At 40.1% G+C, this 18,472-nt stretch overlaps 2 protein-coding genes across 2 annotated transcripts in view; both read left to right on the top strand.

Annotated features, from left to right (window-relative positions):
• The window catches only part of LOC126369987 (phosphopantothenate--cysteine ligase), an 86,771-nt gene that overhangs the window by 19,338 nt on the left and 48,961 nt on the right, over positions 1-18,472 (top strand). The gene's annotated exons all lie outside the window — the stretch shown is intronic.
• LOC126370437 (uncharacterized) lies at positions 4,799-11,302 on the top strand. Its single transcript, XM_050015274.1, has 9 exons — positions 4,799-4,810; positions 5,341-6,667; positions 7,404-7,602; positions 7,963-8,109; positions 8,329-8,425; positions 8,943-9,041; positions 9,812-9,960; positions 10,569-10,742; positions 11,116-11,302. The coding sequence occupies exons 1-9, from the start codon at positions 4,799-4,801 to the stop codon at positions 11,264-11,266; spliced, it is 2,355 nt and encodes a 784-aa protein (XP_049871231.1). The 3' UTR covers positions 11,267-11,302.

The raw sequence follows: 18,472 nt of genomic DNA, 5'->3' as shown, positions 1-18,472 counted from the left end.
GAACGCCATGACGGACACCGTATGCTCGGCGATGGACTTACCCCTGGGGCCACGCCAAAAATATGAGAATTGTCCAGTAGTAGAGACTTTTTTGTGAATATTGTCTAGAAATAACTAAAAAATAATAGGCCGCCGATCTACTCATTATTTTCCGAGATGTCAAACACCAATGTCTACCATTTGACATCTGTCCCACAACTCTTTTTACCTGTTGTAGATTCTGATAAATAGGATCCTCCTGCTGCTGTCGGTAGTATCTGTAGCTTGTTTGTCTGCTAAATGAGTCGTCCATGTCATTCAGTGTTGATTGTGAAGCCTAAAAATTATAAATGTGAAAGAAACTCAATCTGCTACTTTTCCATACTTTAACAACTACACCGATTTGGATAAAATTTGGCTTATAGATAGATCCAAATTCAGTTACAGACATAAGGTATAAAAAAAATAATTAAATCATTCAAAGAAGACCCTTTTATTTACCAGATTAGATTCCAGTAAGTACTGTTGAGAGTTGTAGTTGACTGTAGCACTTGATGGACCTGGCATAGGCAATTCATTAGTGGACAAATTAGCAAACCTGCAATAAAAATATCATCTGAACAAAACACAACAAAATAAAAATCAAAAACTCACTCGGCTAGACCATGAATTTTAGTCTGGCGTTCAACGTGGAAGACACTGGCTGCTTTTATTTTTCAAAATGATTTTTCTTGTTCTCTGATCTTATTTGCCTAAAGTTTAGGTAATAAAGCTCTTTTTACACAACTTTTGCGCCTTTTTCTGCGAGGTATGTTCCCAAAGTAAGAATATTCCCAGGACGGCACGTCAATGATAATCGCTTTAGTGAGTCGATATTTCTACAATACTTGTTCAACAACACCCTGTATACATGTATCCTAGTATTATATTAGTGTGATCTGTCATTGTAACATGTGGGTATCTCTTGTTGTGATATTACGACCGACTAGGTAGGTGAGAGTTTATTACCTGTGGATTAAATAGTTTGGCATATTTTAATGTATAGCGAGTTTTTTTTTTCTTATTTCCCTATATTCATAAATTCTTACAAATACAAATACACTTTATTGCACCAAAATAAAAAAAGAAATAATTACAAAAAGTATCTTAACTAAGTACATGGCCAATGGCGGCCTTATCGCTTAAAGCGATTTCTTCCAGACAACCATAAGGTGAGGAAAAATGTAAAAAAAAATAATTGAAAGATTCTGTGTGCGTCAAGCTAGCGGCCTCAAAAAAAAATGGGCACGAAAAAATAATTTGACCATACCAAAAAATAGTACTCTTATTGAAAAAAATAGTACCTGTTGTAAAAAAAATAGTACCTGTTGTAAAAAAAATAGTACCTGTTGTAAAAAAAATAGTACCTGTTGTAAAAAAATTAGTACCATCACGGTTCTGGATTTATAGCCATGTTTTATTGCACTTGCTAGTTTGACGGTGAGCGAAATTTGGCGAGAGTTAACGACAAGGTCTTTCGCTTTGATTTAAACGCCAAAAAATAGTACCGAAATAGTACTCACCCCCTACAAAATACCGAAATGAGTACTTCAACGGTTCCAAAGTTATAAAGGCAGTTCTTTGATCCCGCTGGCTTGACGTTTTGAAAATACCTATTATCTGGGGAACGCTTGCATACTTCAGTATGTAACTAATGTCAATAAACTCGTATGAAATAGTACTTCCTACCATCATAATTTTGATCCGATTCTCTTTGTAGAAATATGTTAAAAAATCATCATAACCTATGCCATACATTTGTTGTTGATACAGTCTGAGGATACAGTCACGTAGACAATTACATAACCTCACAATTTATGTAGTATTAGTATTGCCAGAGCAACACTCTGAAGTGCAAAGAAATGGTAGGGTAGTCCTCCAAAATGGCAATACTGGCGATGGCATAGCACAAAAATCACTTTTTAATCCCTATTTTTGTTACGACATTACAGGCTGATCACCCGATTGTCTGAAACTTCTGAAAATAAGATGATCCGTGCTTCGGAAGCCCGTTTGTCCCTGTTACTGCTTACTGATGTAAGTACGGTAATGGCCATGAGCCATGTCAGGAGCCTTTGACGGCTCAATAATTGTCCTGACACCAAAGTTGATTCAAAATCCAAATTCAACAATTGTTTATTCGGAGAACATACCTGAGGGTTATTAAACATATAGGCATAGAATAAGGAATAATACTACGTATAGAACGGCAACTCTCCGCTCCCCACCAGCGGCTGGGCTAGGTTTACCTCACCCCCCTTGTACATAGTTTAGACTTAAATCGTACGGTGTCAGAAGTCACACACACAGATGCGCGTGTACGATAACGTAAATGTGTAGTGTCTGTGTAAAACGAGGTATGAAGTGTCCAGAGTGTGATATAGGATTAGTAACAACAACTTACTAAGTTAGTTTTAAAATAAGGTGGTTGATGAGGTAGGTCAACCACATTTCTTCTGCCACGTTCCGCAAAAAAATCCCTCTGGTTATTATCAGACCCTGAATGCCAACCACCAAAACCCAACTGCAAATAAGTTTGTAATTGAAAAACAATTATATTTTGCTGTTGTAAAACTGTTTGTTTCATACATCGACTACGTCGCTATCTGTTAAACAACTGCAAACGTAAGTTTGTAAACGCAACCGGCAAAAAATGGTCATATGTTTAGTTTGCATTGGTTTAGCTTGGTTTTTATACAGTTTCATAAGACCGTAGACATAAGTATTACATAATTAAAACACATAATAACGGGTTTTTACTGCGTTTGAAAAGGTCTTGACAGACGGACGCTCAACAAAGTAATCCTATAAGGGTTCCGTTCGACCTTTTGAGGTTCGGAACAACACTGTCTGGCACATCTAGCCGTTGCATCCACATCACTAGCTGTTTCTGACCTATCATAACCTAATAATAAAAACACGCCTCTTTCTCGTGAAATAATAATATCAACTTTATAGTATTTGTGATTGTGACCTTAGCGGCTTGCTAGGCGACTTGGCGACCTAGAATATGATAATATTATAAAACATTAAATATTCAGCGAGATGTCATCATTATTGTGACCGAGAAATTAATAACGCCTGTTATTACTATGATAACGTAAGGTGTTCTCATTCGAACATGACCGCTTTATCAGGAGTGACGAAATGACCTGTATTGATGGTTCCTATACCTACACCTTCACCAACCCGCAGTGGAGCAGCATGGCTGAGTAGGTATGCTCCAAAGGTTGAATGAGGCAAGGCCTGTGCCCAGCAGTGGGATGTATTCCAATTGATATTAACTCAGAATCATACTCTGAATCATCCCCCTCAGTATTCGTTACGATGTCACTAACACCCTGTATAGGCTGTTTATGTTATGTATGTACACCCCGTGAATATAAAGGGTGTTAGTGACATCGTAACGAAAACTTTGAGGGATGATTCAGACCATGATTCTAAGTTGATATCAAGTGGAATTTTCTGTGTGTGGAACGGAAAAGAATTAAAAAAAAAAAACAAAAATTTAAATGAATTTCCACAGACAGGAATACCCACTTGATAGGTATCGACTCAGAATCATGGTCTGAATCATCCCCCTCAGTGTTCGTTACGGTGTCAGTAACACCCAGTAAGTATAGGATGTTTATGATATGTATGTATGTATACCCCTAGAATTAAATACCTACGAGAGATGGGCTCACCTGGCTACTTGCAGACAGTCGAAAAGCGTCTTCACGTCCATATCGAAGCCTTTCACAAGAAAACTGCTCAGATTGAACCGAAAACTAATCTAATCTAGCCTACAAGATCACACTGCTGGGCAAAGGCCTCCCCTTCCTCTTTCCATTTTTCGCGGTCCTGTGCGTAGCCGACAAGCATCCAAGTCTTCACGCCATCTCTTTCGAGGTCTACCACGTCGCCTGTGCCCGTCATGAGGCACCCAATACGTGACGATCCGTGTCCACCGCTCAGGGTGCATGCGACAAACATGTCTGGCCCAATCCCATTTGAGTCTGGCGGCTTTTCGTCCCACATCAGCGATTCCCGTTTTTGAACGCAGTGAACCGAAAACACCTTCGAATAATGGTGGGCACCATTACTGGTCACAGACCACTTAACAGATAATACCATAGGCCACCATAGGCCTTACAAACAGCCCAGTTTGTAAAGGCTGCCTTGAGACAGAAGAAACCCCCCACGTCATCCTGGAATGCGTAGGAGTTGCAGCATAACGGGCACATTTCACAAATCCTACAGTAAACAAGATCGCTCCGCGAAGCTTGCGAACGGCCCAGGAAGCTTCTGGAAGGAGCTAGGTAAGTTAGCTTGTATCATCCCCCTAGCATTATCCCGTTTCTCACAGGGTAGTTGGCTAGTATAGTGTTTAAATGCGAAAAATAGAGCCCACTACCATATTATTATTATACCTCGTGAATAATAATAGCCCGAGAAAATAAAGTGAAAAGCCGGCGAACGATAAATTACTACTAAGGGCCTGTTTACACTAGCGATTTGTCCGGCGATTTTTCAGCGATTTCACGGCGAGGTGAGATCGTGGCGAGCAAACCGCGATCTTGCCATTGTAAACGTCACGGGCTTTCTTCATTCACTAAATGGACTCCGACCAGGAGATACTTCTAGCTGTCTTACTTAGAAGACGATTAAATCAAAATTAAATTAAATAAACAAATAAAAGGCTGCAGAACGGTAGCGAAATGTAGTAGTGTAAAGTGGTAGTTGCTACTAAAAAATAATCGCGGCGAAATTGCGGCGTGCTCGCCGCGAGCACGCCGCGATGTCGCCGCGTGTACGCCGTGATTTCGCCTCGCCTTGAAAACGCTAGACAAATCGCTAGTGTGAAGAGGCCCTAAAGTATTAAATGTCTGTACTATACGACCTTTTTTCGAGCCTCTTGATATACCGTCTCTTTCAAAAGTCATACTCAAAGAGACATGTTAAAAGCAAATCGTAAATGACAGCTTCCTAGTTCAAATTGTCATGGCCTGTCAGAATTGCACTGAAATGTTTGTAAATACATAAAAAACAGTAAGAGTACGTCAGGGGCTGTGTTGCGGTCGGATGTTGAGTTTTATATTATTTTTGTTCTAAATCACACGATATGGTAAGTATTTTGATAGTTAAGAAGTTTTCATAAGTATTCGAAAATGTCATTACTTCATGCTGTTGCTAAACTGTGTAAAGGTTTTAAGGTGGAGAACGCTTTGAAGGAACAGAGAAGTCTTGTCTAATAAAGCATAGAAACAGTGGGGCAAAGCCACTAGAACCTGATATTTCTTATGTTGATTCAAACAACTAACTGACTGTGTTTACCTTCAGTACTCTTTCCAGGAAGACGAAGTAGAAGACCTCATAGGTGAAGTAAAATACACAGACTCACAAAAGAGTGTAGCCACAATATCATCGAACCAATATTCCACTGACTTCACCGACACAAGCAGCAAAGGTTCAGACAAAAACCACTCCTCCGGCAAAGAGACTTACGTCTTAGAATGGGATAGCGATAGTGAGAAGACATTCCCTCTGCACGACTGTTTGAGCACTGTTACTGAAAAAAAAGAAGAATGTCCTTCAATAACTGTTCAATGTGGACCCAGTCTGACGAACACTAAGGTAGCATCAACCAGCTTCCAATCCTGCGCCATAGTAGCCCAAGAGATATACACGCAAACAAGCAAAACCATCATCGAGCTAGCTGAATCTGAAGGCACAATGAAAAAACCCGAGAACAGCAACACACTAGAAACGCAAACATCATTCATTTCAATAACTGAAAATAAAACAGTAGAATATAGAATAGAAGTATCCAGTGCTCGTGAATACTACACCAAAAGCGATATAATTGTAGACGCCAACGATTTCTTGCGAGAGAGGCCGCTCCAATATTACAATGTCACTTGCAAACAGATTATGTCCAGTTCTATGGACGAAGAATCTTCAAAGTTCCCTAAATCTGAAACTGAAAACGAAGCGACGGAAGAAGACAACAGAAGCGTAAGCAGTACAAGTGACCAAGTGATACGCATTATTAATGACGAGTCTAAAGAAACCATATTTAGTGAAAATCAAGATGATGAGCAAAATGTAATAAACTTGGAAAACACAAGCCAATTTGATGATGAATCTATACCTGGGTCTGATATGGATGAGGATTCTTTAATGGGCGAAGACCAACCTAAGGCACCGAATAAGGACGTTAGAGATTTGCACAACAAGTTGTCTGAAAATATAGATGTGTGTATGCCTGAGCGATATGATGAACCTGATATTAGACGATTCGGGACGCTAACGCCTTTGACTGAAGAATCGAATATAAAGAAAGATAGTTTGATGGATATAACGCCTACACTTAGCAACATAGTCGACGACAGTAGGATCTCAGAAGAAGTACTGTTTACGAGTAACGCAGGGATGAAGGTGAAGCTTTTAAAGGATGACAGTCCAAAGGAATCATTCAAATTACCACCAATTCAGAACCATTCCTGCCCAAACAGTCCACACTTGAACTCTCTGTTTAACAAACCGAAGTTGAACAAGGCAGGAACGCTGCCCAGCCTGTATGAACGACCAAGTTTGCAAGATAGGTGGGAAATGGCGAACAAAGACCTCGCTTCTGGGGAAAGTCCACTTATTAGCGGAAGAGGTGGTAAGTTAGCTTTTAAGTTTTGCCTTTGGACTATAGATTGTTCAGAAATCTATGTTTCTAGGTTGTTATTTATCCTCTTCATCTTGATTGAATTAGTGATTAGATGGCCGAATGAATCTATAAAACTAAAACGCGTTATACTCGCATTATCATAACAGCGTTTTCCATAGTTAGCAATTATCTCTTCTGAGGTCCATACTCAATGAATTTACTTGTTTACAATTCAAAATTTGAATTTACATAAATTTCTTACAGTTATAAAGGCAGTTCGCTGAAATGCCCTAACGGATGTCTCTGCCTTTCAGCGGGATTTTTTTTTGACGGAACTTATTGTACTGTAAATGCAAATGGCATAACTACTTGGGCAGACAAATTTGACGTGACTTATTCAGCGGGACAAAACTGCCTTAATAGTACTTATTACAGAGATTTACATGGAATCAAACCTTTAAACTTTACTTTAACTTTATTGCACAAACACATTATAAAGATAATTTTGTTAAAAAATTACACAATATCATGCGCAATTTTACAATGCACTTAGAAACAGCGGCAGTTGAACAGGTGTCTCCAAACTAGGCTATGCCTGTATCTTAGGGAACCAGTTCAGTATACCTACATTACAATTAACATTTTACATTTAAAACATAGAAAAGTATACAAACCGAACCTGATCACTTAGTTATTTAAGAATACGGGCCCTTTATCCTAGAATACTATTCAAAATATCTTCTAGTATCTCCAAGAAAGCCAATGCAGTTACCCCCACTCCACGCAGAGGGCCACACTCAAGTGAGTACAATGGAGGAGCGAGGGTGTTCCCCCACGCGACCCGGGGACGCCCCCAGCGAGGGACACGAGCCCATCTGCATCAAGGAGAAGATTAAAGAACTCAAGATGAGCACCAAGAAAGTGTGGTCTAACAAACGAGCTACGTGAGTAATGTTTCGTGAAGATGAAACTAAATCAAACCGTATTGTATTAGGTACTTAAATAACATTCAATTAGCCACCTTGGTTCCTGGAGACAACGAAGAAGAGGTTAAGAAAGGGTTAAATAATGTATCAGTACCTGTAACAAATTTTACTACCTACTTATTTATCTGCGCCAAATGTCTGGCTTCTCATTCTTCTGAATGTATGTCGAAAGCTGCACGTCCACTTGAGCGACAGCAAGCGTACGAAATGTTTGGTTTAGATCGGAGATGATTCAGCAAAACCATAGTCCATTACCTCGATTCCGTTCCTGTGGATGCGCTTAAGCGTAACCTAAAATTGTAGAATTTAACTGACTAGATCCCCACCGCCCAGAAAAACAGAGAGCCGAAGCTGTTCCCCGGTGAGCGCGTGCACACCAGATGAGGCGCGCCTGTGCGACATCGCCGACCGCGGCTGCGAGGCGCTTTGTGGCGAGCTGTTGAGGAGACTGCGCTCCAGTTCTTGGTGAGCATACCATGTACCTAACATATCTCTCCAACTGCCCAGATAAATAATGAGGGTAGAGCTCTAGGTGAGCAGCAAAGGAGAGTCTCTTCAACTGAATAAACTATCGCCTCGTTAAAGACACCTGTTTTCGCGATTCCTTCTGGGTTGAAGGCATTACGGAAATGCTGAAAGATAACACTACTTTAAATAGCATTTAATACTTAAAAAATGTTTCAGGTTCGAAGTGATAGAGACACTAGAAGACGTTCCGAAAGTCTTGGAAAAGTTCTGGAATGCTATCACTGAGCAGCGAATCGCGGATCTCGTGAGAGTGGTAAGATCGGCTGACATTTGACGAACGTGAAAAATTCATGTTCAATTCGACCGGCACGCACTGTTGAGCCGCATGCCGAGGTTTTTCTTGCAACTTCTTTTCCCCGGCTATACAGGTTTTGAGAAGCTGCAGTAGTTTTAGGCGGATGATACGTTGGTTATGTAAAAAACGTCGATTCATAGTGAACTGTGTTAGCTACTGAATAAAGATATTTTGGAATTTGAATTTGAATACTTATATATGTATACCTATGCAATGCCTTCCACAATTAACCCTCCCCGACATCAGGGGGGAAGTATTCTCCTCTTCTCCTAAGCGCTAATGGCACAATTCGTTTCAATGCTCTACGAATTTATCCTGAGCTGAGCTGGTGGGGGATTCTTAGGTAAAAACTTGGAAAGAAAACTTCTCTGCACTGCCAATTTTGTCCGGCACTAAAAACTCTTACAGTTTCTTCGTCTATTTCCATAATTTTCTGGGTATTTATAAGAGTTTATAGGTATGTGATAATTGCCAGGCGACGTCGTTGGTGGAGTCTCCACGGCCGCAGGTGGCGCGTGCCGCGTGCTCCACTGTCGCGGCCATCTTGCGAAACACTAACTACACCAAGAAACCGGTTCGTATGATTGTGCTTCACACAAGCGGTACCGTAGGCATTCTCGGGGGTAAAGAAAATACCCGCCCTCGGATCATTTGCAATAATATGGACCAACTACTATAGGTACTATTCGTCCATACCAGGTAGTGGTAGAAGGCTCTATATTCAAGTATCAGTCATTCACTCAAATTTCCGAATCATCCATTCAATTCTTACTGCAACAACCGTGCGTGAGAGTGCCGGCCGGCCATGCAAAATTCAATCATCATCATAAAAGTGCACGCAGCCATCTGGATCCTCATCTCCGAGGGCCCTCGTCGAGCAACGGTGTCCCCGGGGACATAAATCTCCGTTTTGCAGCGCATCCGTAAGTTTTCCCACCTTCCCTCTCTGTTACTTGTCTGTAGGATATTTTAACCGCCATTTTCGCTCAAACAACCAACGCGACCTACACCACTGAAGCTATCGAAGCTATCTTTACCACAACATGAACACTCTATTTTCCGCATTTAAACACATGGTTAGCCCATTTTGCGTGTAAAAAAGTAGTCCATGGCAATACTATCTGTAAGCGATAATTTCTTCCAAGGCAAATGTAAATGTCAAACCACCAAAGAGCATATAATCACTACATTTCAAGCTACTTTGAACCTGTGGCAGGTGGAGGTGGTATTCTTAGATAGAGGCAGACATAAACTGATTGGTAAACGCAAAGCTTCAGATAGTGATTCTTCTATCCGATTCTAAGATCATTGAAGACTTTGAAGGCAATCTTAATCTTCCTGTAGGACTTCTACGAAGCGATGACAAGCTTGCTAACAAAGACAGGCAGCTACAGTCGGCCGGTGCGGCGCGCTGCCAACGTAGCACTGGACGACATAGTGTGCGGCGTCGAGCTTACCCACGCCGTCTCCGCGCTTTGCGTTCATGGGGTTGGGTGAGTACGTCCTGCAGGGCTAACATGTGCAACGTGATCAAACAATCGATCGATTCAATAAAAATCGAAATAGATAAGTTCGTTTTTTTTCCCTAACTTGCGTGCCACGTGATTTTGTTCGAATTTTAACGGAACGACATGACTTATTTGACTCCACATATTTGCACCAATCGACAAAACGACGTAGTTGTAATCGGTAAAATGACCGAGACAACGCCTCTGTGGTCCAATGGTTGAGCGCTGGGCTCACGATCCGGAGGTCTCGGGTTCGAATCCCGGTGGGGACATATCCAAAAACCACTTTGTGGTACCTAGTTTAGTTAGGACATTACTGGCTGATCACCTGATTGCCCGAAAGTAAGATGATCTGTGCTTCGGAAGGCACGTTAAGCCGTTGGTCCCGGTTACTATTCATTGATGTAAGTGAGTAATCGTTACATGAGCCATGTCAGGGGCCTTTGGCGGCTCAACAATAACCCTGACACCAGGGTTGCTGGGTTTGGTAATCCACCTCACAAACCACACGATAGACGAAGACCGTTTTATCACGTAACGCATGGTAGGCCTACTGGAGGACAGTCTCAGCTGAGGTTAGTTTATTAATACAGTCATAAGAACGCGCTGGTCCGCTGTGCGTCTGCGCGTCTTCTGGTGGTGTGCTGCGCACTGGCGGGCGGCGGGCGCGACCTGTTGCGTGCGCGGCCCCCCACGGCCGCCACGGCGCGACGGCACACGCTGCGCGCGCTGTCCGCTTTGCTGGACGACAAGAGCACTGACACCAGGTACCTGCGTACTTTCGGCGTTTCCCACACAAACATTTTTCTCGTCCGTTATTCTAATCTAACAAATAGGAAATCGTGTTTCCTTCGTGAAATGTGAACATTTTGCATTAATGAACAGTTTTTACACTTCGTCCATTAAATAACTAAAATTCGAATCTAAAAATGTCATCACCCACAGCCCAACCAGGTTTCGCAACTTTTGTATTATTATCTCATTCTTTGCTGTGTTAACTCAAATGTTTATTATATTTTAATGAACTCGAGTGAATATAAATTATCGCAGAGTGCTTGCTTCGACTATTAAGTGTATGCAAAATGCTTTACAGTGCCGTGTCTCTATAGCATTAGTGCTATATTTCCATATCTCCTTCAGGAAATACGCCGAGCGCCTCTACTCAATGCTACGTCCGCTGTCAAACTTCGAGGCATACTACTTGACAGACGTGGAGGTGGAGCAAGCCTCTAAACAGATGAAGAAATACGACCAGCAGCTCAACTGCGGAGCGGCGAAGGAAGTCAGGTGATGCGATCATGCCAAATTGTGAGTCCTCATTATGTACTGCCTCATAGTTTTGATAGAAATGGACAATAGGGTATTCCACTGGGTCAAAGATAAATTATAAAATGCTCTGGAAATAGAAAAGCCATTCTAAAGTACTTAATCAAAAACAAATCTCATTTTTCTTTATGACTTGTTATCGAATGTTAATTTTGACTTACGTAAGTAACAAAGTGGTCTTGGACTGTAGTAGTCAGAGTCACCAATTGTGGTAGTTACAGGTACATCAAGATGAACTAAGTACCCACGCCTCACCGAGCTTTCTGTTCGATGAGCCGTATCGCCATCTATAATGGTCGAGCGAACTGTGTCAAAATAAAACCATTCAGCTAAGCACGTTCAATGTTACCTAACGTAAATTAAATAAACAATAAGTGAATTGTCCATTTCTAACAAAAATAATGTGTTGGTCTAGTTCTGTTACGTCGATACTAAGTTATTTCGAATCTTTTAGTGCTTTTCTGACTTAAAAAGATGAAAAAACGTAAAGGTTCAAAACGACAAAATATTAAGTCTACTTGTAATTACTTATGTTGTAGTTTTTTGTAATCTAAAGGTGTTTGGCCGATTAACGAAATTAATATCTCCAGACAAAATGTTTGAAATCCATCTACTTATATTTACATTTTTATATATACTAAGTTAAATATATTGATACTTTTCCGGATTTGTTTGCGCGTCCCGCAAAAAGCCATAACAGATTCAGATGAAACTTTGCAAGATTGATCAACATTAGCAATTGAAAAAATCAGGGGGATGTTTCAGAGCATGATCCAGAGTTAATATCTATTGGAATTTCCTCTCGGAAAATTCATGAAAATTTTAGTACATTTTAAAATTATTTTCAGTTTCATACTTTTGCGACGGAAAATTCTACTTGATATCAACTCAGATTTATGGTCTGAATTACCCCTCAAAGTTTTTGTTACGATGTCAGGAACAGGAACATCCTGTATACTGGAGAAGCGCTATAAATAAATATTTATCTACATATTGGCCAAGCACCTTGCGTACCTTAATTTATATTTACTTAAATTAAATCTTCGAATGTACCTACACACCGTATTTATTTTCGGTTATCTATTAATGTTAAATTGTTTTGGTTTGTATAGATTTGTGAGTGGTACGGTGTTTATCGCTTTTTTTATAAACATTTTAATCACTTGGTAAGTTGTATGGGTGGTCTCTGGTCTGAATAATTGTAAAGTAAGGGTTATTGGACATCGATAGTAAAAATGTGAATTTTGAATCATTCAATTGTTGTTTTATTAATGAAAACGTCATTCGCTTCCACGCAGCCAGTGGTGATTCTGGCAGGCGCAGACTGACTATCGTGAGATACCTACCACTGACTTCGTATTCTTAATCTTCATGAAAAAAATGTTTTATCATAGGGCTACTGCGCGATACCTGGAAACCTTAGTGCAGGGCCCGCTATTAACTTCTGTTAATTTTACTTTATTTGGTAAACAATATTTTTTACTTTTAATAAAAGAATAATTTTCCTCATAGTTCGATCGTGGAACTAGTGAGAAATGAATAATTCGACTGCAAGTAAATTAATAGTAAACAATACAAACAGATTAGATTACTTATATACAATTGTAATTTTGAAGCATTATAAGCTTTTTTTAGTTTCTGATTAAGCTTGTTAAGATAAGCAAGGCAAGAGAAATATTTTTCATCTAAGTACGTATTTGATCAAAGACAAGTTATAGTTGTACCAAGATATTATATTTACAAATAATCTAATTATGCATGATTGTAATTTTGACGTGCCTTAATTTTCACCAATACATCATTTATTATACCTAATATAGCACATGAAAGCTTTTATATTATATACCTATTGTACAATGATCGAACTAGTGAGAATAAAGACGAAACGCGCGCCATACAAGTATGAGCAAATGTTCATACTTCAACTTTGCACTCCACTCGTCTGCAACAATGTATTATAAGGTCGTTTTGTGTATTATAAACCTGCAGGGCAAAAAGTCAAATATCGACTACCATGCAAGGAGATCCCGCCGTATCACAGGAAAGCTAAAAACCTTAGTATGATCGGCTATTTAACAAAAAAATACTTTTGTATGTAGTATCTTACGAAAAGTAATGATAAAATTGCAGTCTATCGCATAAAATATACATTGCCGATAAAGTGGCTAAGGAATTTGAGAAGCAGTACAGCTATTGTAGATTTCTTTATCTGTTTGCAAGAGTAGTAGTAAAAGAGAGTGGAGTTGAACTGGCGACAGAGGTTCTCATACAAAAAGCGCGTTACGCCGTTCTCAAGCTCTTCCTTTTAATCCGTAGGAGATACGACGTGTGACAATGCAAAGTAAGTAAATTAGTGGCTGCGAATTGTCTCGTGGTTACTTGTAAATCTGCCTGCCCCATTAAGGATTAGGGCGTGTTTATATTACGTGTCTTCTATCGTGTGGGTTGTTAGGTGGAATACCAGCCTCATCAACCCTGGTGTCAAGGTTATGACTGAGCTGCCTAAGGCCCCAAACATGGCTCATGTAACGATTACTCACTTATCAGTAAATAGCAACCGGGACCAACGGCTTAACATGGCTTGAAGCACGGCTCATCTTACTTTCGGACAATCAGGTGATCAGCCAAGGTCCTAACCAAACTAGGGATCACAAAGTGATTTTTGTGATATGTCCCCACTGGGATTTGAACCTGGGGCTTCATGATCGTGAGTCCAACGCTCAACCACTGCACACAGAGGCCGTTTATATTATGTGTATCACGTGCCCTATGCTTTCAACAATGCACTGATAATCCGCGACGGTTCACTTGACTACAGCGGCGTCAACACTCGTACATCGCACTTAGTGAACACGCACAGTTAGCACATATCGGAAGATAAGCGTAATAGCTTGACCGCGGTTAAGGTTAATTGTAACGCTAAAGGTTGATTTATTTTATCCCGATTTGGGCCCTGACCCCACATATTTTTTTAAGTTATACCTGTCATCATCCGTCCTTTTCCTTTTCGACGGATAAGAAACAGATAGATGTTACTTAACTTTAAGAAACCTCCACACTAGCGCCTCTCAAGCGTCGTCGTCGAGCCAGCGTCCGCGCAACGTCCACGCGACGTCGACGCCGCGGCGACACGACGCCAGCGCTAACCAGCTGCCGAACGCCGAAACACTGCTGTTGATATTACTGATCTAAAAAATTGCTTAAACGAAAAATGAAACTTCGTCGTCAATGAAACATCGGTGTTAGAGTTCAGGAAAGCGATTATTTCGTATTGTATTGTCAACATATTAAAAAAATAATAAAAAACACTTGGTTTGTATGATTATTTATGGACGCCAAAACGAATATTTGACAAACTATTACAATTGATTGTTTTGTGCATTGTACTTGTTCGCAAAAAACGTTGAACTGGCGCTGCGGCTACACGACGTCAGCGCCGCGTACGCACGGCGTTCGGCAGCCGGCCAGCGCTGGCGTCGCGTCGCCGCGGCGTCGTCGTCGGGTGGACGTGGCGGGGACTCTGGCACGACGACGACACTCGAAAGACGATAGTGTGGGGGGTCCCTTAGTAAAAGTTGGTGGTGTATAGGTACTGGAAAGGTGCTGACCTTTATTCTTAAGGGGATTCTCAGCTAGATGAAGTGTCTATTCGAATATATGTCCTTTTGAAAATCGTGTTCCGTTGAAATAATATTATAATACGTAAAGAATCCAAATGCCAAAGATCTCGTTGATGTCTTTTGTATGAAGCAATCCATTACAGTGTTAGTAGACAAAATTTCCTTCGAGTTGGAAGGTGAGAAAGGCAGAAAAACCGGACCTGTCAAAACTGCAGGTTAGGTAAGTAGCCCCTGTGAAAACGGGATAATGCTAAAGAGATGATAATGATCCCAATTAGGGTACTTTATGTAAGGACAAAATATTATGTGTAAATTCCCTCTGTATGTTAAAGCAATAAAGAGATACCGGGTGTTAGTGACATCGTAACGAATACTGAAAGGGATGATTCAGACCATGATTCTGAGTTAATATCTAGTGGAATTTTCCGTCGCAAAATTCATGAAATTTTGAGTTTTGTTTTTAATTATTTTCAATTCCATATTGTGCTTTTAGCTGCATAGAACCCAAATTTCAATAAAAAAAACAATAATGACAAATTATCGAAAATTTTCGATGTAATGGAGACAACAGCTGCTCGAACGGGTCAACGGCCACACGCACCGCGCCGCGCGCCCCGCTCCGCACGCCCCGCTCCGCGCGCCCCGCGCCGCACGCCGGCGGCGGCGGCGGCGGCGCGGCCTACAAAGTAGGCACTACGAACCGATCCTATTTCTTTCTCTGTCTATCGTAAATTATAAATTTATTTTATTCTTATTCTTAAATGGACGGATAATCAACAGGCATAAAATTTATGGAATACACGTCAATTTTAAGCAGAAATCTAAAACAACCGACAGAATTAAGTTACCAGCGAGATACCTTTTTGATTCGACCGGGTTATTCATTCATTTACTCATAGGAATCAGGGCCATTATCTACCTAAAACAGTTGAAACAGTAAATAATTGTATTCTTTGTTGTCATTAGAATAACTAACAACCAACTAACACAACCACCACAGATTAGGTAATTAGTTACCTACTATGTCAACCATCCACCAACTTAGTATGTAAGTACCTACGCAAAACCTCGCTACACAAAAATCGAAAATAAATAAATAAATAAATCTTTTAGATCAATACCCATTATTGTTACAAAGCAAGACCTATCGGTACTATCGCTAGTATCGATCTAAATGTACTATCACTACTTTCGATAGTTTAGACAATTTTCAAGTTCAACAATTGATAATCTACCTATCTATCGATAGTTCGGCAACTCCGCCGCGTAGGCAATGTCGGCATGTTCAAAGAAAAAAATTGTCCGAGTGGAGTGATCTTATTTTTCTTGTTACATGTTGGTACCGTACCGAGGTACTAAGTTATTCGTAGTTTTAAATCTCATTGTTAAATCATCAGTAAAGAACTAATTAAACCTATCCTGTTCTGTGTACAATATTCATGTAACGGCTACGTGCTTACATAAGTACCTAGTAGACGGGAGCAACGACTTAACGTACCTTCCGAAGCACGGATCATTTTACTTTCGGACAATCAGGTGATCAGCCTGTAACGTCCCAACCAAAGGCCTTATAAACAGATTTTTGTGATATGTCCCCACCGGAATACGAACCCGGACCCTCCGCATCCCATCGCTCAACCACTGGACCACATAGGCCAAGAAGGTTCTAAGACATAATTAAAGGATCCTGGGACGCAAGACCTCCGAGTTAGGGCTTGTTTGATCTGTCTTGATGGATACTCGGACGTGAATAGCCTCACGGATCAAGGGCAACGCGCGCCAATAAAGTAGGCATTACGAACAGATACTAGGTATTTCTTTGAGTTGATAGGTATCAAGTGAAGTTTCCTGTCGCCAAATTCATAAAAAAAATAGATTTTTTTCAGTCCCATATTGTGTTTTAAGCTGCATAGAACGCACATTTAAAACAAACAAATAAAAATTACTAATTATTAAATTTTATCAATGTCATCAATAATAATAATAACGTATCTACAACTTCAGCTATGCGCAGGTGAATAGCCGGCGCACGGGTCAAGGGCAACGCTCGCCAATAAAGTAGGCATACGAACAGATACTATTTCTTTCTCTGTCACTTGCACCATAAACATACTCTCTCTCTCTCTCTCTAGTCGTCGGCTCGACTCGGCCGCGGCCAGTGCGTCGTCGGCGCCCTTAGTCGGCGCCTTTGATGCTTTGCGCTAACGCCGCCGCCGCGCGCTTCCGCTCAGTCGAATACTAAGCTTGACCCGAATCGCGTGATGTTTTTCGAGGATATTTTTTTCGTGTTTGTGAGTGTTTGTTTCATTCTGTAAATGAGTAGTGTCGACTATGATGAGATCATAGACCATTTACTGCGCAAAAGTATGGAAGATTGTTGATGTTTATTAAAGAGCAAGGTGTTGTGTTTGTGAGTGCGTGTGATACCTACCTACCGCGGAGGAAACGCGATGTTGCATACCTACGTGACGTGACATGTTCTAGGGTACCTACCTAGGTACTTCATCCGAAGGAATAACAATTAAGGTAAGGCAAGAGTAGAGTTTTTATTGTTAATAAGTTAGGAACGTTTTAATAACTGGTAGGTAGGTACCGTGCGTGAAAAATCGTGGCAGTAGGTGTTCTACTTCAACAAACAACATTTTTAAACGTTGAACCACTACTAAGCATCTAAATACAAGAGAATGAAAACTCCTACCTAGATATCAACATCGTATCTCACACGCGTAACGTAGCCGCGCGTAAGTTTATCGTCTGTGTGGCGCGTTGTTCGACTTACATTGCGGCACAGTAAAAATTGAAAATCTTAATTAAACATTTGCGACAAGAAAAACACCCACCATCGTTTTTAGTACAATAAAATAGGCGTTCCATTTTTTTTTCGTTACGATGTCACTAACACCCTGTATACAAACAAACAAACACATCCCTTGTTTGTTGGGATTCTCTTAAAATGCATAAATGTTTTGTCATAATTTTAATTATCATAATCCTTTTTGCTTAACGTTTTTTGGCATAATAGTACTTTCCCATAATAACATCTAGGAATACTGGTTTGTTGGGTAAGTACTTATAACTTATTTTTGGACTAATATTTATTGGTATTTTGATTCGCATATAAATAAGTATCCATAATTCTTTTTTAGAATAATAGTCTTTTGTCATAATTTTTACAAGGCATAACAGTAGGTTAGGGTATTTATCTTACACACGAAAAGTATACCGAATGATGACCAACAGGATGAAATAGTGTCAAAAAATATAAAAAGTCAGAAAGTTGTGCCAAAACTTTTCTTATTCGGAGTATAGTGTTTATGCTTATAATAATTATGGTTATATATCATTATTGTCATTAATTATTATGCTTATAGTAGTTATGAGTTTCAAAATTATGCTAAAAATAAAAAGTTATGACAAATTAATACTATGCGTAACTAATAATAGGACAAGTAACAGTATGCCATGGTAAATTATTACATAAAAATGAGTAAAAATAGAGAATACTAATAAACTATGCTTATTGTTTTTTGTTTGTTTGCTATTATGCTTAT

Source organism: Pectinophora gossypiella, chromosome 10, assembly GCF_024362695.1.
Source record: "Pectinophora gossypiella chromosome 10, ilPecGoss1.1, whole genome shotgun sequence".
Taxonomy (NCBI): Eukaryota; Metazoa; Arthropoda; class Insecta; order Lepidoptera; family Gelechiidae; genus Pectinophora; species Pectinophora gossypiella.
Note: the sequence above shows the minus strand (reverse complement) of the source record. Positions and strands in the feature narration are given on the sequence as shown.

Excerpts from the sequence above, each read along its gene's own strand:
- LOC126370437 (XM_050015274.1), top strand. Across the intron at positions 8,426-8,942 it reads TCGCGGATCTCGTGAGAGTG|GCGACGTCGTTGGTGGAGTC; the intron begins GTAAGATCGGCT and ends GATAATTGCCAG. Across the intron at positions 9,042-9,811 it reads CTAACTACACCAAGAAACCG|GACTTCTACGAAGCGATGAC; the intron begins GTTCGTATGATT and ends ATCTTCCTGTAG.